Genomic DNA, 26,261 nt, shown 5'->3' with positions numbered 1-26,261 from the left:
CTGACCAATAGCGTATCAGAACTTGGGCATTATAGTAAATCCTTGATATCACTTTAAAGAATTAAAAATAACAAAAGTTCATGGATACGTCCCATTTATTTCATGTTTATTCCTATTCTACTCAGTAACATTTACAAAGTTACAGCACACTAGAATATTACCACACCAGAAGATTAACTGCGCCCGATATTCCTGATAGTCGTTAATGAATGATAGGTTAAAAAACACTGCAAAAATACGTTAAATGATGCAAGACCTGTCACGTAAAAGCCATCGTTTATATGATTGTAATAAGAAGGATTATTGTTGATGTATGTTATGATTTATCCAGTTGTAGTATAATGAATGAAATTATAAATCAAATACTGGACTGACCTTTAGTACTTGCAAATTTTAGTCCAATATAAGATGAAGTTCAATGATATTGGACGAAAATTTGCAAGTACTAAAGGTCAGTCCAGTATTTGATTTATAATTTCATTCAAGAAGGATTATTATTCTAATAACTAGGGGTTATTATTCTAATACATCATTTTAAATAGCACTTAAATGTCCGGCACCCAAAGTAACTAACTGCATACTTACTATATATCTATACAGTAACTACTTATATGTGATATATGGTAAATATCTTTAACGAAGGAAAAAACTGCTTTTTCATGCATTTGATCTAATCATCATTTCGGAGGATGATAATTTGTACGTGAACCATATGAAATTATCCGCATCTCCATTCAAGTTTGCGAAGTAGCAGCTGGTATACCACCATCCACCATTGCTGGCTTCCGCACAATTTTGGTCCGGAAAGTCGTCGGTATCTCGATCATAAGTAGAGAAATTCTTCAGGTTATGGGGCGCCATAGCATCGGCTGGAAAGTAGGGGAAAAATATATATAAATATTAATTATTTAAATATCTCTTTAAACAAATACATTGATGTAACATGATGTAAGGTAGACCTATAGATATTCTCCGGAAAAAAAAAACTGGGATAAAAAAAAATTACCCAGACGCACATTTGCACAAAAGAAAGTAGACACGAAAACAAACACACACATATACATGCAAATCAGGTAAAGTTTGTTTTTGTCGCTTAGTGATTTCGTAAAGGACATTGAACTGTGGGAGAAAACATACATGAAACTTTGCAGTGCATCTGGGTGACCATCAAGAACACGGGTCGTACTTTGTTATTCTTAAAAAAAAATTTTTTGCTGGAATATGGTGTTGAACACATTGCACTCATAGCATATTAGCATTTTGACGAGAATTCGACCAGACAAGACATCTTATGAACGTGCCTCTCTCATTTGCTTTCATCATCACTGATCAAATTTTAAAGAAACTCCCTGATATTGCGATAGTGGTTTCTAGTATGTATCATAAGGAAGTCTGACATCATAGTGTAGGGTCTTTTAGTATGTTTCAAACCCCGACTTACCGGTACAAATTTAACGTTTAGTTGAATGTATTCTATCGAACTACTTCTCTCTAGACGAAGATGGGAGGGGAAAACATCTTAGTACGATTGAAATGTGGCGACTCCATCAATAGAAACGTCAATTCGTCATCAAGGTTGTCATGAATGGTGAAGTGATATGTGTAATTAATGTATCTTATGAAAAAGAAATCTCACCAGGGATCGATCCAGAGTAGTCGCCAATGTGTAGTTTATAGCCATTATGTTCATCATCTACGGTAAATGTCTGATACATGAATGTATTCGGCTGGGAGGTATCAAACATAGCGTCAACTCTCATAGTGTACTGTCTTTGATTGGTAAGGTAATGGATGGCTTCATTTCCCAACCAGAATTCTCCAGATAGATCTCCAAATCCATTTTTGTAATCTTCCCAATTGCGATTAAAATCCACAGAAAAGTCAAATCTGTTCTGGAGTAACTGCATGAATATAGAGCATAGCAAATACTATAACTCTTGTAGCTAAAATAAGGTACATGTCTTAAACAAACATGGACAAGATGGGGTGCTTACGAAGAAAGTAGTTTTCCTCAATCAAAATTCTTTAACACGTCCATGACTGATAGTGTAGATCAAGACAGTAACAAGAAAGTACCTTTCTAAAATAAAGACATTCCGTTATAAGAAATATGTGCAAAATACTCTTCCTAATCTCTGCTGAATCTGAGCTGACGCCGCCTCAATAACCGTAGTGGCGAATATTCATGAATGTGTTTAATTTAAAAACAATTATTGCATATTCAATATATTGAACATCATTTGTCACTCCCATAAAGATATATTGTAGGAATTTTCTTATTACGCAAGTAACCTTTCATAACAAGAGCCAAATAAGCAAATAATTGGCTTCTGCATGGTCTGTTACGAGGTGTTTACATTCTACTTACCGTCCAACCACCACCGTCAGTTGTCATATCGCAATAAACATCGATCGATTCTTCAGGATAACCAATTGGATAAATGGTATATACTCCGCTATCAGTACTTCCTTCATTAAGATGGTCTTTGCAATCTCGCGGTTTTGGTATCTCTTGGCACGTTTCTCCGTCTCCGGTAAACCCTGGGTTACAGTGACAGCCATGTACTCCACCTTGGTCACCACAGAAAGCATTCACATCGCACCCCGCACTGTCGTCATACACAATCGTTCTATCAATGCACATCCAGCTCGCAGTACAGTCGTCATTTCCGTAGCTAACACCGACCTGGTAAATAATAAAATTGTTGTTTGATAGATCTTAATATATCTGTGTCTATAATTTATCAACGTTAGAGAATACTCAACAGAAGACCACACAAAGGCAAAGAAGATACATGTCAATGCTAAGACCCTATTTCAATGCAAGCAAGACCCAACGCAATTGATCCGCTCTACACTTGCACATGTATAGCGGTGGAAGGTTTTGAAATATGGAGCAATCTCGCAGAATTGAATTTATATATCAATCAAGAAACACTGTTCAAGCTGGGATAAATGCTGTACTGGGTTAGGTATTAGGATGAACACAATAGTACCGATATTTTGTCCTCTGTGAATTCAAAGCAAATATGTCCTCAGCGGCCAAGACACTAAGAAAAATTGGGAACAATGGAGTTATTGTTATTTTGCTTACCATATTTATAGTTGATAGCCCCCCCCCCCCCCCACTTGCTGTACCCTGTAGACAAGAGTTGAAGGATTACATCTTGAAAAGAACTTAACTTGGTGTTTTTAACTTTACGTATGAAATTCCTTTCTATAGCACGTGGATTGCTCTTAATTTGTTACTAATTGTAAATTGTTACTATAACATACATATAAGCTTACCTCTAATACGCCGACCCCTTCTAGGTAACAGTCACAACTTGTTGGCTTGACGCACTCGCTATCTTCAATAAGAGTACCATACCAACAAGGACAAGTTTCAATGCAGTTGTGAAGGCAATCGTCTATACCATTAGGATGGTTGCAACTCGCTGAACATCCGGAGCCACAAGATGCGTAGGGATTGTTCTTAGGACAGAGAGAAGCTACATAAAGACAAGATATACGATGTATTGCACAAAACAAGAACAGTGACATTAAAATATTACAAAAAAAATATTCATGATCACTGAATTTGTAATACTCTAACATTACAAAGTGTATATTGCCACTGGAGCCAACAAGTAATTTCTTATCATTAGCAAAGCACAATGTATGTCTACAATGTAAAGGTGTATCCAAAGGAACGATAATTTATGTAAAGACCAAAATGCATCTAGCCGCGATGAATTATAGTTAATTTTACCATCAATATGTGTCTCAAATAAAAATGCCCCCTACCATAACGCATAACTCAAACTCGCCTTGGACTCGGGATGACGTAGACTCGGATATGAGGCGTAGTCCTTGTCAGTCATTCAATGTTCGTATGTGAGGCTTAGTCCTGGTGAGTCATTCAATGTTTTATACCCTCTTCACTGCAATATCGTTTTTTAGATATCGATTCAATATGTATAACCTGTTACTGTATGTCCTTCAGCGTGTTCTTTGGCATAACTAAAGTAGTTGGATTATTTTAAATGGCTATAAGTAATGTTATGATTACTATCTGAGTGTGGGTTGTCTATAGCAACCACGTCATATCCCAAACCCGTTCTGATTCAGATTGTGTCATACTCGGACTGATTGACTGGACTTGGAATCGGATCTGCTAGACTCGACAATGGCCCTGTTTTTACTACCTTTAAGAACAAACTATAATAACAAACCGCATTCAGAAATAGAATCCCTCCAGTTTCCAAGGGAACCTCCAGCGGCTCTGCATTGGTCAGCATAGGATGCAAAGTTACCACATAGGTACTCTGGATCGCGACAATAGTCTTGAACACACGTCTTGTATTGCGTATCAGCACTAATGTAGTCATGACAACCAGCAAACGCACCTGGATTAAGAATTATGAAGTGTACTACCTTTTAAGGTCATGCAGAAGTTACAAAATATTCTTAGAGCCACGAAATGGTACTTAGTTCGTTTGTAATTATATTTTATTAAAATATGATTACATGGAAAAGTACAAAGTTTGAGCAGGGAAATGTGAGGAAAGAGTAAAGTAAATACATAAATAAAAAACATTATAACAAACAATTGTTTGTCGACTGTGGACATTAAAGTACGTCGAATCTATTAGAGGTAAATGCAACATACCGTTAGGGTCAGTGAGGTAATAACAATGGTCTTTTGCATTTATCTCCTGCGTCGATCCCGTAACGCAGGGGTTGTGGTCAGATTCAGATGCATCACAGGCAGCTGCAAGCCAGCTGGTAGCAAAGATATCCAAGTCAGTAGTCTGGAAGGAATGGGTAAATTTGAATACTTTTTCAATATTTTCATGAAATTTGTTCTCCTAACATCAATGTAACAGCAGAGGGTGTGAGGGTTAAAGTCAAATCTTTTGATACTTTTTTAAACCAATGGGAGGAAGTTCGCAGATGTGATCCTAGTTTTTAAGTTATTTCGCATTACCTTGCACTTACAAAGTCTTGTATTGATACATGTTCTTTTTAAATCACATTTATAAAACTAAATGGTCTGATGACGTTTTAATAACCTACCTGGCTACCATCTGGTAGAGTCAGCTCATCTTCAGCATTGTTGTTGCATGTTCCACACATACCAAATACTTTGTTGCGCCACACCGTGGCCACTTTAATGGAAGTAACACCTCCTTGGCAGTAATGTACCGATAAACCAAAGTCTGTAATTAGCATCTGCAAAGAAATATTTGCACTTTTTATTGACACAGTTCGAAGAAAAATAGTTATCCACTTTATAACACCTCGTCACAAATTTATTATAAAACTTCTTAAATGCCGTGGTACCAGGCTAAATTCATATGATCCAATGGTTGTTGTCCCCAATATTGTGTCTAGGCGAATGGCTGGCATCTAATGTCCTCTGCAGTGACATCAGATACGTTAAGTATTACGGTATTCACAGTTTGCAGAATAACTCACCCAGCTATCCTCAATTAAGTAATTCACAGATACGTGGTCATCATCAAACAAACCAGGTTTGGCTGCACCATTAACAGTTAGTACTCCATTAATGGTTATGACATATTCAGACCCATAGGCATAAAGATTCAGGGCTTCCAGTATTAGAGGAGCGGTTTCACTAAACACGCCTGTCAGTTGGAACGTTGGAAGAGACCCAATAGTGTCTGAGTTGCTCACGAGGGTGTAAGAGCAACCTAGGTATCGGTCATAGCTAAGATCGTCGAAAGTAAGGACGTGGAAATCTGTCCAAACAAAGCACTCGCAATCAGCTACAAAAACAAATGTAGACAACAGTTTAGCATTTGCGATGTAAGAGATTTGTGATATAGCGGTGATTAAAATGCATAGAGATCTATTGTATCTTTACTCTCCCACTTAGAGGAAATATTGAGCATTACCTTATTTTAAAATGTTTAGTTGACATTTATTGTATGATTTAAATGAAGATCACAATGCGCAACAAGCTCAAGTGGTTGTTTTACCTTCTGATCTCTGATTGTGGAGAATTTATTAAACAAAAAGCGATAATATTTTGTAAATATTTGCGATTCGAAAACATCTATCTCATATTGAAAGACTATATGGGAACAACATGCAATATGTATACATTAAGTCAGAATTAGACTCTCATGTGACAGTAATGACTTACCCAAAGCACACTGCTCTCCATTTCCCACATACCCATTGGAACAATAACAATTCCTAACACCAGATTTAATATCACATGTAGCCTCAGTGTGACATTGGTAACCTGTACATTGTAACGTTCCCATAGTACAAGTGCATCTTTCCGAACAGTCTTCACTCATGTATACAGATCCAGACTAAGAATAGAGACAAACAAAATACAATCTACTATCATATCAAACGGATACATATATATATATATATATATAGTGATACATTACTGAATATTGAAGAGGTCAACTTATAAGTATATTAATTTTACTGAGTGTTTATTTTTTATTACAATATATAATTACCGAAATGTAAGTGCCTTCAGGAGTATTGCAGCCACATTCTCTTGGATAAACGCATTTTTGGCCGTCAAGTATTTTGCCATCGGGGCATACACAGGCTTCGATGCCGGTGATGTTACAAGTGATTGGGTTGTCTTGTCCTGCACACGTTTCGGGACAACCGGATCCATCAGTGGTGTATATCATATCATCCGGACATGGAGGATCTTGGCACAAAATGAAATTTCTTAGACTCAGCAATAGTGTAAAGTTCATTACAAGAGATCGAGTTAAAAGTCTAGAATGTGAACATAATGATCTTAAACATTCGGCTAACGCTTAACTAAGATATTGGTTATATAACTAAGGTATTATTTAACATTGTTTTATGAGACACTTAATTTAGTAACGTACCACATTCAGTGACCAGCTGCCACCATTCTCCTGGATCTATACCAGCATTGATACAAGCAGATGAAAATTGATATACTACATCACAGAATGACTCCACGTCTCCTGTGACGCACACGTCATAAGCACATGTCTCGAAGTAAGGAGTAGCATCAACCTCTTCACGGCAAGTTGAAAATGGACCTAAAAGGGGGAAAATAAATTTACCGGCAATCAATTGCGTAACAAGGAGCAACATGGCCGATGCATAAATTAATCGAAATTACCCCCCCAAGGGGGAGTTTAGATTCATCACGATTCGAGCTTGGACGATCAATTTGTCACCTCGACAAATGTGGATATGGTGGTCTCAGGTTTTTTGTTGGGAACAAAATTCTGTTTTTTTTTCTAAAAACTAGCCGGCCGACGTCCTTCCTTTGGTTACTTTTTCATATGAGCTTTATCAATTTATGGAATTATTAATGACACGAATATTAAACTTTATTTCCGCATGATTTCGCATGATCAGCCAGATTTTTTTTTTAATAAAAAACACAACAAACAAATATTTAATGTACTGTAGGACGATATAATATATTTTCTTAAATTATCCGTAATCAGTTCTAGGTATTGGTGAGACATTTTCAGGAGAGGTTGAATGTAGGTTCTCTAGCTTTTGTTCTGCTTTTATAATACAGAAAGAAATACAAAGTTATTGTGCTGTCAGGATGCCATGCAGTTTTCAACAGCTAAGATTTACCTAAATATCAATTAATCAATTCTAGACAATGACCTTTTCATTCGATGACATGATGGTATCACTATTCTTGATATTACACTCTTACCTTCAGCTGTTATAATAGCACAAGTATCTCCTGCAGCTACCTCTTCATCGGAACCAGGTTCGCATGGGTCTGTACCAGGATCGGGAGAACAACCAGTAGTTTCTATAGCCCAACCGTTTCCGAAGTCAGCTGCTGAACTGGCCTACATAGGTCAAACACATATTTGGTATACAACTTCCACTTAGACAAAACGGGAATAAACATTTATGTTTAACGTTCAAGCACCTCCTTTCAGATTAAAAAAATGTATTTCATTAACGACAATAAAGAGTATAACTGTCAAATTATTGAAAAGCTGTTATATTTTATTACAAGTTTAATAATAATGAGTAGAACAATAACGGAAAATGTCATTGCCGTAACTTATGACAACTGACAATATTGGAGTCGACGTACAGTTGTCTAATATGACACCAACACCACGTCTGTGTCACAGTGGACTGTTCAATACAGCGTTTGTGTCGTGTCTATCAGGTTGTATGAAACCCAAGTTTTTTGTTTATCGTAGTAAGGGAGATTTGCCTGTTTTTGCTAGAATTCGTTGAATTAAAGTGGTGTGTACAATATTGACGTGTGAGTATTGTTTTCTAACAAGATACAGACGTGTATTACAGGACATTTTATAACTATATTTTTAGAATTCCTTTGGGACACGTTATTGCTTGTTTAGTTTACTTAATACCGGTATATATATAGATTAAGGAAAAAACATTATTTGACAGGAAAAAGATGAAAGAGGATGGAACTAAACACAGTTACATGACGAGTCTTACCAGGTATGTTTACTTTTGGTTACGTGGCATCTCATGGTTGTCAAATTATGGAGCAAAATATCAATTCATCAGAGCGACTATTTTCTGCATACGTTACATGAAACAAAACATTTTTCTTACCAATTCTTGTGAAGGCAGTGTGAAATCATCACTGCTATCTAAGTTGCAGGTTCCGCACATGCCACATAACTTTTCGTAGTAATCAGGACTAACGTCAATGTCTACCGATCCACGATCAAATGAATAAATCATTTCCAATCCAAAATGAGTGTACATGACCTGTCAAAGAGATATCATAGCTTCTAATATGATATGATTATAATGAAACCAGTCAATATGTATATGTTATCTTTAAACGAGCTTGTTGTTCACCTAAACGGAAATCAAGTCAAAAAATACTGATTTATTTCGCTAACATATTTAAGGGCACAAGTTATATGAAAACATCAGTTGCACTCTATTAAAGAAAAGATACATCAGCTACCGTTACATAAAATATCGTTACTAGTTTGACAGAATACGTTTGCTACACCATTTAGAGAAAATAAAAATACATTTGGTTTTACATTCTGAAGGTATATAAAACAATGGAAACTTTATATGTCTCTGTAGAAATTAAGAAGCTCGCATTCATTGTTAGATCAACTTTGACTTACCATTTTGTTCTGTGGCACATATGTGACGGTAACATATTCATCACCACCGGTGCTAAACGGAAGAGTCTTTATAACACCATTCACTTCCAGGTTGCCATTGCTAAGCATTTGATAATCAGTGCCTTGATATTCTAGTCTTACTCCTCTTAGGTAAGACACTGGATCTGAAGGCTTGTTCTTGTCATTGTTTCCAACAACTATAAAGCTTGGTAGAGATCCTTGATTACATGCTTCCACTAAAGTATATTCGCAATCTCCTTGGAAATCAAACTTGACACCATCAAAGCTCAGGTAATGAGGATCGCCCCAAATGGAACAGCTGCATGGTTCTGTGTGTAACAATGGGCACAATTTACTTTCAACATAAACCCAATTTCACAGTGTTGCATTATGGCGTTGTCTGAAAGTATCGGAGAATCTGTATTGTGTTAAATCGACCTACTCTAAAGACATAAAATTGTCTGCCAAATAATATTATAGGCTATTTGTCTAAATTTTGAATTACTGATTTGAAATATATTACACTGCAAAACCTGATAATCACTGGTACAATATTATCAGCCTAATCAATCAATGATCAGTGGTTTAGTTGTTTTCAATGGTATAACAGCAGTCCACATTGTAGCAGCATTCCACATTGTAGCAGCAGTCCACATTGTAGCAGCAGTCCACATTGTAGCAGCAGTCCTCATTGTAGCAGCGTCGCAGAAGAAATAACTAAGATATCATGTGTGGTACTCACTGTCAGTGCAATACTTCCCGTTCCAGGCAGTTCCTTCTTCACAGTAACAACCTCTTATACCTCCCATGATTTTACAGACCTCGTTAGTTCGACAACCAAGGGGTACACACTGTTCCTCTCCGTTGAAGCATGTACATCGAATTGAACAGTCTGGATATGTATATATTCCTCCTTGCTGATAAATACATATTGAACATTCGACAGGTAAATGGAGAAAACCAATTTCCCATGTTGATTTCATATAATGAATGGTAATGTCAATTCTACAGAAAGTGATGTATTGGCGACTTATGAGAATATACAATAACATACCAATAGATGACAAGATTCCACTACACTTGCCCAATATGGTTTACAACAAACCTATTCCATTGATTGACAGTATGATTGCGAGTTCTTAACCACTTCTCTTGGCAGTATGTGTGTGTTCTTATTAGGTGTGTAAGTAATAACTTTGTAAGTTATCTATACATTGAAACGAGTTAAGTAAGATCGAATTAGGAATCATTCAAGAAACAAACCACATCCTGGTTATACATTTGATTATTTCAGTGTTATAAGTGGCAATTAACTATCTACATCTTTTATCAAATGAAAATACTTACTGGAATATAAACACCATTAGAAAGTGTACAGCCACAATTATAAGGAAATACACAGGTAGCACCATCTAGTATCTGGCCCTCTGGACACTCACAAACTTCTATACAATTAGAGGGGCAGTCCGGTGTTCCGTCAGGGTGTTGACAAGTTGGGGGACACGCTGAACCGCAATCGTTATAAACAGTACCTTCGTCACACGGCCCCTCTGAAAAAAAGGGCAAGTACATGATATCGCTTCATATACTGTCAATTTAACCAGTCGAGGAAGATATGGATCGCCATAACACTCCGGTCACTATTGAGAAGCCACTATTGCGGGAGTTCTCGGGTTCGCATTCCTCCCTCTCTCTCTCTCCGCAAATAATGGCACATGTTTGAAAGTCAAGCAATGAACTTCTACTTTCAACCTATTGATCCACATTATGTGATGCCTCGTGAGAATAATATTGGTTAGAATGATACTATTAATAAATTCATGATGTAAGTGGCTGCATTGACTGAAATAAACCAATCGGATAATTGTCGGAATAAATATACAATTCAATTTTTGTTCATTTCAATAAAGAAACTATGGAGAGACTACTTACCGCATTCAGGAACGTAAGTCCACCATTTTCCGGGATTGCCACCACGCGCCCTGCACAGTTCAACGTATGCCTCAATGTTCCTGCAAACATGTGTGGTTTCCAAATTTGAACGACAGACATCGTACACGCAGTCATCATAGAATGAATCTGGGTTTGTAAAGTCTCTACAGTCTTCTAAAGGACCTAAATGTGGAAAGGTAACAATGAATGAAAATGTCGTTTACCAACTATTCGAAAGCAAATTGCAAGTGAATATAAATAGTTTTGATAAAGATAAAGTTTACCGTCTTGTATCAATAATCAGTCAGCTTTTTCTGTTACGACGCTTTTACGAATGTGGGACAACCCCGCAAGGGGATACTGGTTTACAACTTTTACGTCGGGTGGCTTCCGATTCAAAGTTTTAACTCAAATTTGAAACCTTTGTCAATTTAGAAAGTCATTTCAGATGAGAAATCCCACCTTGACCCGGCCGGGGATCGAACCTCGAACCTTCCGATTTCTAAAACTCATTGCTTCAAATGTCCTTTATCCACTCTACAACACCACCGGTATCAAGACTAGTTCTCTCAAAAGACGTTACAACATCTAACGTCTGGTCTTTGGTTATTTGTATTACGATGTGTAGCAATTTCTATACTTTTCATACCCAATAAAATATTCCCTGCTTAAAGGGGGGTGGGGGTGGGGGGTGAATGGAATTAAACGATCGGTAACAACAGCTTTAAGAGTGAATGTTTAGTGTAACCACTCAAAATACAAACACTGAAGACGTACACTAATATGATCACCTCAAGTTTAGCAAATTCCTAACCCCCCCCAACCACCCCCCAACCACTCCCCCGAATTTTATATTTTCTGAAGACTCGTGAGGTAGAAATTTGCATATTGCAATGCAATGTGTTCTAGCCAACTGGAGCCAACTTTATATGCCTTTCATTTTCGGCGTTTATATTACCTACCGAATGAGTCAATTATAACCCAACACTTGTCTGTCGCGTAGATGTAATCGTCAGTACCCTCGGGGCAAGGATGTTCTTCCTTCGGAGGTTGACACTCTCGATCCCCCGTCTGCCAGCTATTGGCAAATTCGGAAACACTCCCTGCCTGTGTAAATTTGTTAAATAACATTTAACAAAGTTGAGATAACATTTCCAGACACTCCAAAGAAGATTTTGCATGTCCTTTCACTGGTTTAAACTTTTATTACTTCGATCCACTTTTGATGACTTTTTCACAGATCAAGGGGTAAGTAACCCGAAGAAAAGGTGAGTTAGCATCTAAACCGTTTTGATTATACTATAACTTGCTTATATCACCGATAATTCCCGTCATTGATTTAGTTACCTATACTTCCCTTGATTTCTGTAACGCTGTTATAAGTGACACTATTGTGCATGTATACGTTTAGTGACAACATTACATTTACACTGTAAAGGCTAAGGTTTCTCATTTGGAAACAGGTGTCACGTAGCCAGATGGAATTCAGTCACGTGGTATGTAAATAAGTATGCCGGCTGTGTCAAGGGCTAAGAAATGCCTGGTCATCTGGACTACCCGGAGTATATTTGCGTAACTTCAATTGACATTCATTCAGTGTGTTTGGATGGAATGTTTGCCTGAGATGCCGAGGGCTAGTAGAAAAGTAGTAGCGGCAGTTGGGGCGTGGCTCATAATTGTTATTATGATTGTGATCATGATCATGATCATGTTCATGTTCATGATCATGATCATGATCATGATCATGATCATGATCATGATCATGATCGTCGTCGTCGTCGTCGTCGTCGTCGTCGTCATCATCATCATCATCATCATCATCATTATTATTAGTATCATAATTATTAAAGTAAAATCCAATTAATTTAATACCGTGTTTCTTGTGCAAAGAGTTGCTGAATATTATATTAAATGGACTCTGATGGAATTCTCGCACATTACCAGTGAGTAAATATTAAGTTAATCTAATTCATGAATGTAAGTGTGTCAGTCCGATAAGTTATAATATCAAAATATTAATGTGTAAGGTTTTATAGTATTATGAGAACAAGCTAACATTTCGTCATTCTATTATTCCTCTTGCAGGGTTTCCGTTTGATTTCTTATAATAAATTAGAAACTGTACCAACGTGCCATCATTGTTTAATTTCCTGTCCACCGCCTTACGTAACCCGTGACAACAGGACGCTGTCTAAACCTGTAAATCAGATATGTGTATGCAACGTTGAAGTGTTGTTTTTTGTATTTTTCTGGTTAGTTATCAATGACGGGACTATTATTTTGTCTTAAAGTCAGATATATTGTGTTTGTTTATTGTAATAACAATAACATTAATATTTACCAGTTCTCCGTTGGGCATTTGGAAATCATCTCCAGTACTTCCCGTAGCTGTGCCTAGTAACCCACAAGTTCGACCTTTGAACTCAGGAGGAAGGTTAACATTTGCTGCCGCGTACGGTGTTCCAGAGCCTCCCCAGTAATTGAAAGAAGCAGTTAGTACCATTCCAAAGTCGGTGGTCAGTGTCTTGTGAATGGAAAATTGTAATTATATGTGCTAGGCACAGACGAGTACTATTAAACATTTCCGGATACATAAATTCATCATCAAATAGAGACATATTCCTATCATGGTATTAAGATAAATAGTAGCTATATTTCCCTAGTGGTAATATCCTCATTAAAATTCAAACACACGGCTGTAAGCTACCGTATCGATTCAACAAATTCGAGATATTGAGTATTTTTTATTACATTAATATTTCATCATGAGTCAAATTGTTTGCAGATTTGATGAAATTGTGACTTTGTTGTCAGTAGACTAAACGTTGGCGCCAATCAACTAATCGACCAATCAAAGAAATACAAAGAAGCACTTGCTTTTATTCATGTGTATAAACTCACCCATTTATCTTTGTTTGCATATGAAATAGTGACCGCCTCAGTAGTTACTGGAGTTGTGACTGTTTCGTCATCGATCAATGTTCCTTTAGGTCCTCTAATCTCGTACACATGGCCGTGATATTCCAGACGTACGGACACTATTACTGACACAGTGAGGCTTGGAGCTGGTTTGTTAAAGTTGCCAATTAGTTGGAAATATGGTAAAGCCTCTCCAACACCACAGAGTTGCACAAGGGTGTATTCGCATGTACCCATGAAGTCATACTTTCTCTGGTCAAATGTACGAAAGTGCGGATCTCCACTACCTCCACCACCCCAACCATCTGTAATTAATATAATAATATAAATATAATAATAATCAAATATTGTACCAAACGTGCCTTTCAAGAAAGGAACATATTGACTCTACGATATGATAAAAACATTTTTTCCCCATAACACTTGCACTATAGACTGCTACTGCGTTAACACCGAGTGAGCATTATTTTGATAGTAGAAAGTAGGCTTGAAAAAATATTTAAAGACATTCACAGAAGTAACTGATATTATAATGGTATGAGGGTAGACGTTATACCTATATGCGTCGAATGATATCATACCAGGCCATTTTAGACATTAACTTTTTTGTGTTAATTTAGCCTGAAAATGTCAACTTACTATGGGTTGCATTTTTTCTGTTTCATTCTAATATTAAAATCTGCAATGTAAGGGCCTATAATAGATTTACTAAGACCATAGCAGACCCAAGCAAGAAACACCAGGAAATATTTATTTACAGATATTTATTTCTTGCCTACGACCTAAATGCTCTGAAAAGCCGTAAGACGAAAACACTCTCAAACATTATGATCAAGAATCAATACATCTATGTGACACATTATTGTAGTAATTGTAGTATCTTCATTGCGATCGGAAGTATACGTCTGACAAATAATTGAAGAAATGTAATAAATACGTATATTAAAGAGTAATTCTTCTTCGATATATATATGGTTAAGTTACCGGTACATAACATGAAATATACAAATTATTGCTAGTTTGGTAGTTTTCAATTAAACATTAATCAAGAGAGAAACATCTACAAAATCTAAACACCTACCCCCTGTACATGTTTGTCCATCTCCGGTATAGCCATTTTGACAGTAGCAGTTTCTCACACCGCCCTTGATTTCACATAGGGCGTGCTCCCCGCATGAAAAATCTGAGCATTCTCGACCTGTGTCTGTGCAGACACATTTCTGATCACAAGTATCTGATATCCACGTATCTCCAACCTAAATGAAAGACAGTATTTTACTGACACATTTCTTAATCATCTGAATTTCATTTAAAGGATTTCCTGGTGGATTAAGCTGGTTCCCTATTCATATTGCTAGAGAATAGTGACCATCTTTAAGTCACAACTTCATCCCCAAAGCAATTTGTATCGTGAAGAATTATTTAACATTGGATGGTATGTTGTAAATGCATTTGTGCAAAAAAAATGTGAATGATGTCTTCATGGCAATTGAGTTTGAAATCTTCATTATTTTTTGTTTATAATATTTCAAATCATTCTACAAAGATTTGGGATTTGACGGAAGCTATACAATATTCCAGATGTAACAGATCATCGTGAAGATAGCAATGGCCTTATCGTGGCTTTTGAAGAACATATAACCTGGTGAAATCCCAAAATCTTTATGTTGGGATGCACTTCGATAAATAAGGGAATGATATGCAAGTCAAAACCAGTTACGTTCAATCAACAATAACTCGAGTTAGGCACAACATATCTGAGAAGTGTCTTTGAACATAACAGTGTGGAATATGCAGAGGTTTCCCTTCAATTTAAATTTGACAGTCCTTTAACGTTTATGTATAGTAAAGGTCTATGGATTAATATTATAACCAGTAAAAGTGTATACTTTAAGCAGAAAAACATCTCCAAAGGCACCACATTCATTTCAATATATCATTTTTCATGGACAGTTGATCAAATATATTTTATATCATTTTATTAAGCAACAATTAATTTGCTTAGGCCGAACGGATATATTATTAATTTGTTTTTAGTCATAATTAAAGATTTACCTCCATGAGGTCATTTCCAGGAGAGGTACACCCACAATCTGCAGGATCTACGCATTCATCATTGTAAAGTACAAGTGGATTGGCACAAATGCAGGTCTCAATAAGCGTGTCTGGCTGACAATTCTCTGTACCGTCTCGATCATTACAAGTTGGCTGACAGCCTTCACCCCATGGGAAGAGGAAAGAATTGTCTGGACACTCATCATCTAAATTGTGAGGCAAAATGTAGTAGCGTTAATGAAGTAGCGTTAATATCAAGAAGTACCCGCATTAACTGCACCTTTTGAGAGGAAAAATATGGAGCTAGTTCTTACATCGGTTAATGTATTACAAGTTGGAAGATTTTACTAATTTCAAATTATTTTACTTTACTATCAAGCTAAAGGTAGAATAACAATAGGTTGCCTGCATTTGTCAACATATACCAGTAAATTACAATATGTGGTATTGGAAATGATAGTTTTGCAAAAGGATTTCTTATCTTGAATATTTCTGTTTAAATTTATCCACTAACATGAAACAGAATTACCTCGAACTGTTGGACCTGTTCCCGTTGCCCTCCTTCTTCGACTGGCTCCTCCAGACATTCCTCCGCCATCATCTCCTGCAAGGTAAATCAGAACAGTTTTACTGTCAAAATAATTCTTGTCACTTGCCGAAAAGTGTTGTTGTCTTTTGTTTATTTACTTTGTGATTGAACTGCGCAATTATTGATTATGTTTATCTAACCATCGTGTTTTCTATGAAACAAATTGGTATAATGATACTTACAATGTACATAGTGGCAATATCAATGCGATCAATAATATGTACAAATCATACCATGAAATAGAGTGACCTTAATAGCTGTAATTTCATGGGTTCAAGAGATGATTACGCTTATCCGGAATGTGTATATAGTGCCATGGTCATTACCTTCGACAAAGCAATGTTGAGCGTCTTTACGCCAATCACCAGGATTCCCACCAGCCTGCCTACACTGCTGGGCATAGATCTTCATGATATAACACGAGAAGGACGGTTTCAGGGATACACAGAGATCCATAACGCAAGCATCGTAAACGACTTGAGGATCAACAAACTCGTAGCAAGGGGCAAATGGACCTAACGAAGAACAATGTCGTCGTAACTTTTGGTCAGAAACTTTCTTTCTTTTTACTTATAGAATATTCATTTTACACATCTTTAGAAAAAAAAATTAAAATGCAAATCGATGCTCTAAGCTACGCAAATGTAACTGTTGTCAAACTTCATTCAGATATATACACAGAACAAAGTAGTGACGACCTCTGTTTTCAAAATTGTATACGCAATGGTCTCATATCTCAGGGCCTGTCTAATATATAAAGGAACGTTGTAAGCAATCAGCAATCCTATATCAATTCCGCTCAAAATTATTCAACAAAGTAATCTTCACGTTAAAACAAAGCTATAATCAAGAAATCTGAGCTTGAACGTAATATGGCTGCTATCTGGAAGAATATTCAATTTTACATTCTGTGAACAACATTTACTGATTACAATTGTTTACCTGAATTTTGAATCAATAGATTACACATATCTTTTGCCCAGTTGTCCTCTAGACTGCCGATTACGCAAGGGTTCTCTGTAACTCCTTCAGTCTCACATGTCATATCGTTTCTCCACGCAGCCCCAAATTCGGTGATCGAAGACGCCTGCAGCCAAGTCAGAGGCAATATATTTAAAAATAAGATGCCTAATCTATTGCATTAATTGCTCTAAAATTGGCATTATTTTTGCATTTTAGAATCTGACATATACTACTGTGATCGTTATTCTTTACTAAAGAAACATGCACTCGATATAATTCAATTTTCCTCTGATAGAAACTATAATATCTTACGATATCTCCATTTGGCATTTGTAACTCATCACTTTGACTGTCAGAACAGGTACCGCACATTCCACACACTTGTCCCTCTAATTCAGCATGTACGTGGATTTCCGCATTTTGTAAGTTGTCGTACATAATGAAAAGACCTTCTACTGCAATTGTCTGCAAAATGTGGAAGAAAATGTTTTCAATGACAAGATGATCCAGCAACAATTTACAAAATAATATATACAATAAGCATGTTATTAAAAAATCACATTAAAAGTAATGGTACATTCTTTGTTAAAATAATTTGAGTTATAAAAAGAAGGTAAAGTTATTCTCAAGACTCAACCCAATTGTGCAGCCTACCTCAGGGTTGGCAAACAGAAAACTGATTGTCTCCAATATTCATTCATGATTGTATTGTGGATAAGATAGTAACGATGCCTAACATTACAAGTTCTGGGCATACACTTACCGTGAAGCCGTAAACCTGATTGCCTATTGTGATTCCAAGTTCTTCATCTTCGTATGGCACATTAACCAATCTGCTGTTAACTTTCACTTTGCCAGCAATGAAGACTTCATAATCATTGCCTCCATACTCAAACCGCAAATACCGCAAGTATGACACTTTGTCACTGGGTGCATCACGGCTGTGTCGACCAACCAACTTAAAGTTTGGTACATTAATTGATGTGGAACACTTCTGTACAAGGATGTATTCACAGTCCCCCTGATAATCATATGAAAGCTTATCGAACGTAGTGTAGTGAGGATCGCCGTAGACATTGCACACACAAGGACCTGCCAAAGGATCACATATCATGTTATTACCAAGAACGAAAGTCGCAATGATTTAGGAGTCCTTATAAATGATCGTTGACACCATTCCTACATTTGCAATGACTCCCTCTACATCATCGTAGTAATATTTTACTGACCAGCATGAAGTAAGAATATTCATTATGTATAATCTCGAGGTTACATTATTCGTAATTGGCAGCGTTAAAAATAACATACCTCTACGACAAGCTTCATCCACCATAACATACTGTGACGGGCAATAACACTTCCTTAAACCGTCTCTGACGTCACAAACGGATGTATCAGGACACGAATAAGAGTTACAATCCGCGCCAGTATCTAAACATAGACAACGTTCTGAGCAGTCCTCACTGTACCATTCGTCACCTCTCTAAAACCATACAGATAAAGGACACGATGATCGTGTGAGAGACCAGCATGGAGAAACATTTAAAGGCAAATCTTGTATATTGACTAAAAAATGAAGCACAATGGAGAGTAATAAAACATCAACTAAATTTCATTTATATCGAACACAAGCGAAAACCCCTTTCAGGAATCAACAAATACAAGGCTGGAAGGCTTCATAACCAATGACATTACCTTTATATAAGCCCCTCCGGGGAGAGTGCACCCACAGTCTGCTTCGGGGACGCACTCATCACCGTCCACTAGCTGCCCATCAGGACATTTGCAGACCTCTTCGCATGTAAATTTACAATCTTCGTCATTTCCTCCAGCACAAGTCGGTTGACAAGCAGAGTCGCATGGATCATAAATCATGTTGTCAGGGCAGATGCTGCCTAAATTGTATCAAGATATGAATAGAATAACGAACGAAATAGAAGATACTTGTTGATTCATTCTCCTTTCTCTAAATCGTAAGTGTAAGTTTGTAAAGGGTGCAATGTGCAGTACAGGCTGATATTCCTATGGAGCCATGGATATTTCAATTATTTCCAAGTGTTATACATTAACATCAGCGTGAATAAAATTATCAGCCAAGCAAACTTCCAAGTATGAGGAATCCTACATCAGCTCATTAACAGTCCTGCCTATGGGATAACCACCGGTGTATATCAAACCTTCCCTATTCCATGAGTATTCATAATTACAAGTAGCTACTAATTCCACGTAAAAGTGCACTCAACAACACTGCATTTCATAAATTTGTAAAGTTCCAGAGAATCTGGGTGTTCAGTTTTCCTATATGAGGTAGGGGGAGGGGTATACTGAAATGGCTACACTACGTCTTAACCCGTGCATTCACTTACCCGGGCATCTGCATTATGGCTCTTACGGTGTATATGGGCTGGATATGATAATGATTTGCAGTAGTAAAGGGTTATTATACATATTTGCATAGCTAATTGTACAAATATACATAATAAAAGAGGAACTTACCGCACTCGGGCACACTATTCCACCACTCTCCAGGTGTTCCGCCGGCTTGAATACAGTCTTCTGCATATTTACGTACGTTGCTACAAAAAACTTCATTGGTACCAGCAGCACACACATCGTAAACACAAGTTTCAAATAAATTATCTGGATTGGCAAAACCATGACATTGTGAGAAAGGTCCTGTGTAAGAGATATGAAATAATGTAAAACAATTAAGACCAGCTCGATACTGATGATGAGAAAACAAAATAGTGATTTCCCGAAGATACGAACATGTGATATATACCGCACATATAATTAGACACTAGTGTACAGTGAATACATACAGCTGCTATCCATATCCACAGAACAGTGTACATAACAGCGATGGACATCTCAACTTCAGCTAAAGATAACAAAGTGTCACGTTTCATTACTGTCTGCATAACTGTGTAGCGACAAAGAAAACTTCACTTGCAGGCAAAGGAAAGTTAACTTTGAGGGCGCCACGCGGTTTGGGGAGAGTCTTCTTTCCCTTTAACTCGTTAAAAAGGTGGCTGGAGAGTTATTTTCTCAGGCTGTGTATTGCTTTTCTGACTTTCAAACACTCACCAACAGGAGATGTAAGCACACTACAAGTATCCTTTGCATTAACTTCTTCTTCAGAATCTTCTTCGCACGCCTCTTCCCCATTATCCTCAATGCACTCTCTGGAGGCAGTGGCCCAGGCGTTACCAAAATCCATAGCGTTATAAGCCTTAAAAATGGAGCATGTTGTTATTACCAATAAGGACCACCGTTGTCGTTATAATTTGTATGAACAACATTTTCAATAAGCTCAAGGTTGTTGTTCTGTTACATTATAATATATATTTCCATTATTCATAGTTAAATATTTAACGATTTTGACGCTATGAAAGAGTATTAAGATTAACTAGTCCGAGTTAAAGATTAGTCGACATGCAACCCAGATGTCGCATTGGCGTACCTTCTATGAATGGTTTCAGTATATAACAGTGTGTATGTGATAAACTGACCTAGACTCATACAATTATCAAGTTACGCTTATGGAGGGATATCGACAAATATGTTTATTTGATACCAGATCTCCGCTGGGTAGTAAGAAGTCATCTGACGGATCCTTTGTACAAGTCCCACAGAGCCCACATGTAGCTCCGAGATGCATTTCATGGTACACCTTCACACGGACAGAGTACGGGCTCTCGAATATCAGAGATAGTTGGAAGGAAGTGTCAATTACCTACCAAAAGAGAACAACAATGCATGGATTAGCAACCACCTTTATAGTTGCTTTACATTCATGGTAACAATTATTTCTAACTAAATATCTAACAGAAGCTCAATCAATATCAGGTTGTTCAAAATGACGTTGGTGACGGACATATACAAGCGTAACTTTTATTATCGCTGCAATCAGTAGGAAAGTGCACTAAATGTATTATCAAAACATCGAATACGACCTTCAAGATATAAATGTATTCACTTTTTTTATCTGATCACTTAAAATAATATTACCTGATATAACATCTCTATCTTTTCCAAGCGTCGGCATGAAGAACGTTTGAAGGATTCATTAAAAATATTATTTTATTTGACTGAAACTACAGCTTTTGGATTTTAAGACATGTCCGATTAACAATTAAAACCCTGTTATTATATTAAGAACATAGGAATCTGATAACAAGATTAAACACTTTAAGTTTTCTCTCATCGGAAGTCATCATTTTATCAGTAATTATCCCGGTTTCGGGTTGGTAACGTTATGTTTGCTAATTGGAGTTGTGTTGGACTCCGCCTTAACAAGCGCCGTAAATTTAAACTCACAACTCTGTCAGGGTACAGCCTCTGTACAGTGACATCTTCACTGACGTAAGGTAACAGTTCCTGAATACCATTGATGTAAACAGTTCCCTGGCTATTCACTTCATAGTTATTTCCATCATATTCTAATCGAACTCCTCTGGTAAATGACACCGGGGATGTGGGGTAATCTTTCACGTTGTTGACAATAACTTTGTAATCTGGAAGAGTCCCGTCATTGTTACAATTTTCAACCAAGATGTATTCACAATCTCCTTGGAAGTTATATCTACTGCCATCAAAAGTGACGTAATGTGGATCTCCGTAAGCTGAGCATTCGCAGGCAGCTGTAAATAACCAAGAAAACGTTATGAGCATACGGGCTTTTGTCATTACATTTGCCAAAGTTATCGAAGAAGTTCCCATTCAATAGTTTTCTTATTACTTTAGTATCAACTTATTGCATTTTGCAGTTCAAAGAAATGGTTCAATATGTGATACGATACCACAAATGATTCATTCCCACACTTGTGTTAATAACATACAAATACTGTGCAAACGTTGATATATCCTAAGTGGCACTGACGTGACTTGTCAGCTGACCTATTTAAGTAAATAAATCTACCAAGTGTAATATATATTTAATCAATAGCAATGTAGAGGTTTGGGATTATGTTCTAAATCAATGACGTTTTACCCAGAGATTCAATTCAACTGTTTACTACATCAGTCGGATTTATCGATAGGTTTTATATTGTAAGTAATGTTGGTGTTCACTGTCAGTAAATTGATCTGAATGAAAACAAGCAAAACCACCCAATAGGTGATGTTTTCGTGTTGTATTCTACGATTAAATTAAGACGTCGAAGCTGGTTATTTAATATAACTAACCTTCAGTACACTCCAGGCCATTTCCTTCGTAACCTTCGTTGCACACGCACCCTCTTTGTCCAGCTTTGATTCCACACTCTGCAAATTCGTCACAAACCAGAGAGCTACACTGCAGAATCCCGTCTAAACAGGAGCATGTTTCTGTACAGTCGTCATTCACCCAGGATTCATGATTCTGTAAAAGAAGTTATAACCATGTTTTACGTTACAAACGCAATGGGCCCCACATTATGTGATTTTACAACATGAAATGATGCCACTTTTCAATGACACAAAACAATGTTTAAATAGGCTTTCTGTAGATTACACTTAATGTGAATAGTCTTGGATATAATATATATAATTTTAAATTTGAGAGATCATGAGTCAACCAATTCATATTTTCAGTTATATGGAATGCATGGTTAATTGTCTTAACTACCCGGAGATATTCCCCAAAATGAGGTATCCATGGGTAGTGTTTACTCTCCACTTCTCAAATTTCATCATGAAGAGCAAGTAACTACAGTAAGCATTCGAGAATACTGAGATCAAAAAGGTTAAATTGTTCTCATTTCACTTGTGGTCGGCTCTTTGAAGCAATTTGCCAATTATTGGGAATAGTTTACGGGGTTACTTAATTCCATCACCAATCGCAAGTGTCTAAGCAAATCCCATAATAGTGGGATCCTCAAGCTTCTACGTAGAGTACTTTGAGTGAAGATAATTAATTGAGTTCATTCTTCGGTAAGTAGTTTATTTTTGCATTGGATTGGTTCAAGCCATTGTTTGTCTAACATTTAATTAACCCCAAGAATAGATCCGTGTAAGCCCTCGGATTTTTGCGATTTCAATATTAAAATTTTATGAAAATCAACTTTATTATCGCTCTTAAACTATCAAATTTTTTCATAGAAATGGATCCATCGAACTTTGTTATTTATGGAGTATTAGATATCCAGCAGTTAAATTTAGAGCTGTAAATCATATTATTACTTGAGTATTAAATATCCTGCAGTTAAACTTAGAGCTGTAAATTAAACTTGCCATTATATAACCTCCGTTTTCGTTGGTACAACCTTGACATTCTTCCACGCATTGATCACCATCAACGAGGGCAGGATACCTACACAAGCATACAGGAACTGAGTCAAATGGGCAATCAGGGTCACCATTAGGTTGCGCACAGGTTGGTGGGCATCCAGGGTAGTCGGGAATGTAAACAGAACCTTCAGGACAATCTGGAAACCAGACAAAGGTATGAAACTTGTATCAATCCAACTATCTCTGTTGAATTTTATCAACCTTACATTCATAGTCAAGGCTTTTCTGGTCATGAACTATAACGAGAAAATGGATTAACGCTGTTAGCCAAATTGAAAACTTAAGGATGTGTAAAGATGAAAAATAATACGTTTGTAATAGATTAATGTTCTAATTATTTATTAGTTATTAGCTCTATATATACTATATACTTGACTATACAATACTATACATGAGCCATGTTGTTGTAAGTAAATTTACAAGTAATGAGTTTGCCTCAATTTCAATAAACTTACCTGGCTGACATTCAGGGCGATCCTTCCACCAATAGTAAACAGTGCCTCCATTCGCAATGCACTCCTTTACGTACTCCTCCATGTTGGCACACAAAGAACCAGCCTCTCCTGCGCACACGTCATAAACACATGTCTCATAGTAAGGTGTTGGATCCAAGAAGTCATGACAAACTGATAAAACTCCTTTAAATGATAAAATATAACGTCATTTAGATCTTTCAGCCGCAGAACACAGACCAAATACCCTTTTTCTATTACAGCTAACATTCATGTTAATGAAAAAAAACTTGAATAACGCAAAGCAGAACAATTTAGAACACAGTTATAATTGTCAATCTGATTCGCGTCTTTGAAGAAACGTAATAAAGTATTTGTGGTGTACTATTTCATTCTGCGAAAGGTATTTTCATCCGGCTTCCCATTTGACGTCCTTATAAACAGATGAATACAAAAATCGTGTGCATCCCTGTAAGTTAGTAGAGTATCATGCTATACGTAATCAATCTCCCATCAAACACTTGCTAGTATGTATCAATCAGCTTGGCACTCACCCAACGGATCTATGATGGCGTCACACTCGCTCTTTGCTTCCGTTTCAGCATCCTCTCCAGCAGGACATGTCACCTCCACGGGCGGGTCCTTACATTCTCTGTCACCAGTCTGCCAACTCGTACCAAATTCAAGTACGTCGCTGGTCTAATTACAAAACAAAATATAAAGCAGACATAACATACGACGTTTAACAACGCATTTATGAAGTAAGTGTAATTAGGAGATGTACCAGCATCTTTATATTTGGAGAATTGCACTAATATTTATTGGATGAATTAGTATATGGATAACGAACTACGGATATATAACGGATAATATTAACATTTCAGTTCACCCCAATTTTATGTCAATTATGGTTTAGTTAACTTAATCTACCACCACTCGAGTATGAATAAACATTAAAAAAAAAATTGTCTTGTTTTAATTAAATTTCTCGTTTTTTTTTAAATTTCACAAGTGCGGGGAAAAGGCTATGCTTTTATAGCGTATTTGAAATGCAAGTTAATGTTTATGTATATGTCGGTATTATTTTCTACGATTTAAAGACTAAGTAGGCTACTTACAAGCTCGCCAGATGACATCAAAAACTCGTCAAAAGCAATATCATTGCACGTCCCACAAAGACCACATGTGTTGTTGAAGTAGTCGTTCTTACCCAAGGTAACAGTTAATCCTTGGTCATTATCCCAAGTAAGAGTCAGGCCAAAATCAGTGTACAAAACCTATCACAACAAAAAACAAGATTAAAAACCAGAAACAGTCTCTTTAATAATTATAAAACATTAGCTGAAAGATAATGTATGCAATTTGTTTGTATTGGTTTATATGTGTATAAAAGTGGAACATTTGTCGAAGTAACTAATTCTTACAGTATTGCCGGGCTTTGATATGTGCACTCCATTGTCATCGTCATATGGCAGTGGTTCCTTTGCTCCATCTACGAGTACCACACCATCTTGTAAGAGTTCGTACTCCTTGCCTCCATAGACTAATCGAACTTCCCTAAGATATGAAATTCTGCTGGTTGGAGAATTCTTGCGGTTATTACCAACTACTTCAAAGTCTGGATGCTCCGAATCTTCACAAGGTTTGAGTACTGTGTATTCACAATCTCCCTGGAAGTCATATTTTACTTTATCAAAAGTCGTGTAATGTGGATCACCCCAGACAGTGCAACGACATGTAGCTGTAGTAGAAGGAGAAAAAACATTAAGAAGTCAACGATTCTCTAAAATGACATGGGTAGACTGTTAAATGAACATTAGGTATGAAGTCATAGTTGTAGCAACGTCGACCGACTCCAGTTATACTTTTATTAATTTGTCTAGCAAACTTGTTTGTGTAATACATACAAATTAGTAATAAAAGATTATGTTCAGTAAAGCTTTTTCTCTCAATATA

General features: G+C 36.8%; 1 protein-coding gene across 1 annotated transcript in view; it reads right to left on the bottom strand.

The window, feature by feature from the left end:
* Positions 1–77: 77 nt before the first annotated feature.
* The window catches only part of LOC139960152 (IgGFc-binding protein-like), a 40,505-nt gene continuing 14,321 nt past the window's right edge, over positions 78–26,261 (bottom strand). The window contains exons 16-54 of the mRNA XM_071958343.1: positions 25,730–26,046; positions 25,424–25,582; positions 24,860–25,004; positions 24,309–24,491; positions 23,797–23,990; positions 22,771–22,945; positions 21,904–22,226; positions 21,161–21,319; positions 20,671–20,815; positions 20,080–20,259; positions 19,279–19,478; positions 18,892–19,066; positions 18,347–18,675; positions 17,896–18,048; positions 17,563–17,707; positions 16,947–17,135; positions 16,561–16,635; positions 16,032–16,237; positions 15,058–15,232; positions 13,959–14,281; positions 13,399–13,581; positions 12,020–12,164; positions 11,058–11,240; positions 10,473–10,675; positions 9,868–10,042; positions 9,126–9,454; positions 8,590–8,748; positions 7,697–7,838; positions 6,876–7,055; positions 6,486–6,688; positions 6,152–6,326; positions 5,461–5,771; positions 5,059–5,214; positions 4,652–4,793; positions 4,215–4,388; positions 3,289–3,491; positions 2,369–2,686; positions 1,637–1,901; positions 78–869 (exon numbers count right to left, since the gene is read on the bottom strand). Coding sequence (XP_071814444.1) covers positions 658–869; positions 1,637–1,901; positions 2,369–2,686; positions 3,289–3,491; positions 4,215–4,388; positions 4,652–4,793; positions 5,059–5,214; positions 5,461–5,771; positions 6,152–6,326; positions 6,486–6,688; positions 6,876–7,055; positions 7,697–7,838; positions 8,590–8,748; positions 9,126–9,454; positions 9,868–10,042; positions 10,473–10,675; positions 11,058–11,240; positions 12,020–12,164; positions 13,399–13,581; positions 13,959–14,281; positions 15,058–15,232; positions 16,032–16,237; positions 16,561–16,635; positions 16,947–17,135; positions 17,563–17,707; positions 17,896–18,048; positions 18,347–18,675; positions 18,892–19,066; positions 19,279–19,478; positions 20,080–20,259; positions 20,671–20,815; positions 21,161–21,319; positions 21,904–22,226; positions 22,771–22,945; positions 23,797–23,990; positions 24,309–24,491; positions 24,860–25,004; positions 25,424–25,582; positions 25,730–26,046 — 7,808 coding nt within the window. The 3' untranslated portion in view covers positions 78–657. The remainder of the gene's footprint in view (positions 870–1,636; positions 1,902–2,368; positions 2,687–3,288; positions 3,492–4,214; positions 4,389–4,651; positions 4,794–5,058; positions 5,215–5,460; positions 5,772–6,151; positions 6,327–6,485; positions 6,689–6,875; positions 7,056–7,696; positions 7,839–8,589; positions 8,749–9,125; positions 9,455–9,867; positions 10,043–10,472; positions 10,676–11,057; positions 11,241–12,019; positions 12,165–13,398; positions 13,582–13,958; positions 14,282–15,057; positions 15,233–16,031; positions 16,238–16,560; positions 16,636–16,946; positions 17,136–17,562; positions 17,708–17,895; positions 18,049–18,346; positions 18,676–18,891; positions 19,067–19,278; positions 19,479–20,079; positions 20,260–20,670; positions 20,816–21,160; positions 21,320–21,903; positions 22,227–22,770; positions 22,946–23,796; positions 23,991–24,308; positions 24,492–24,859; positions 25,005–25,423; positions 25,583–25,729; positions 26,047–26,261) is intronic.

The sequence above is a fragment of the Apostichopus japonicus genome, chromosome 1 (assembly GCF_037975245.1).
Source record: "Apostichopus japonicus isolate 1M-3 chromosome 1, ASM3797524v1, whole genome shotgun sequence".
NCBI classification, from domain to species: Eukaryota; Metazoa; Echinodermata; class Holothuroidea; order Aspidochirotida; family Stichopodidae; genus Apostichopus; species Apostichopus japonicus.
This window is presented reverse-complemented; position numbering and strand designations above follow the sequence as displayed.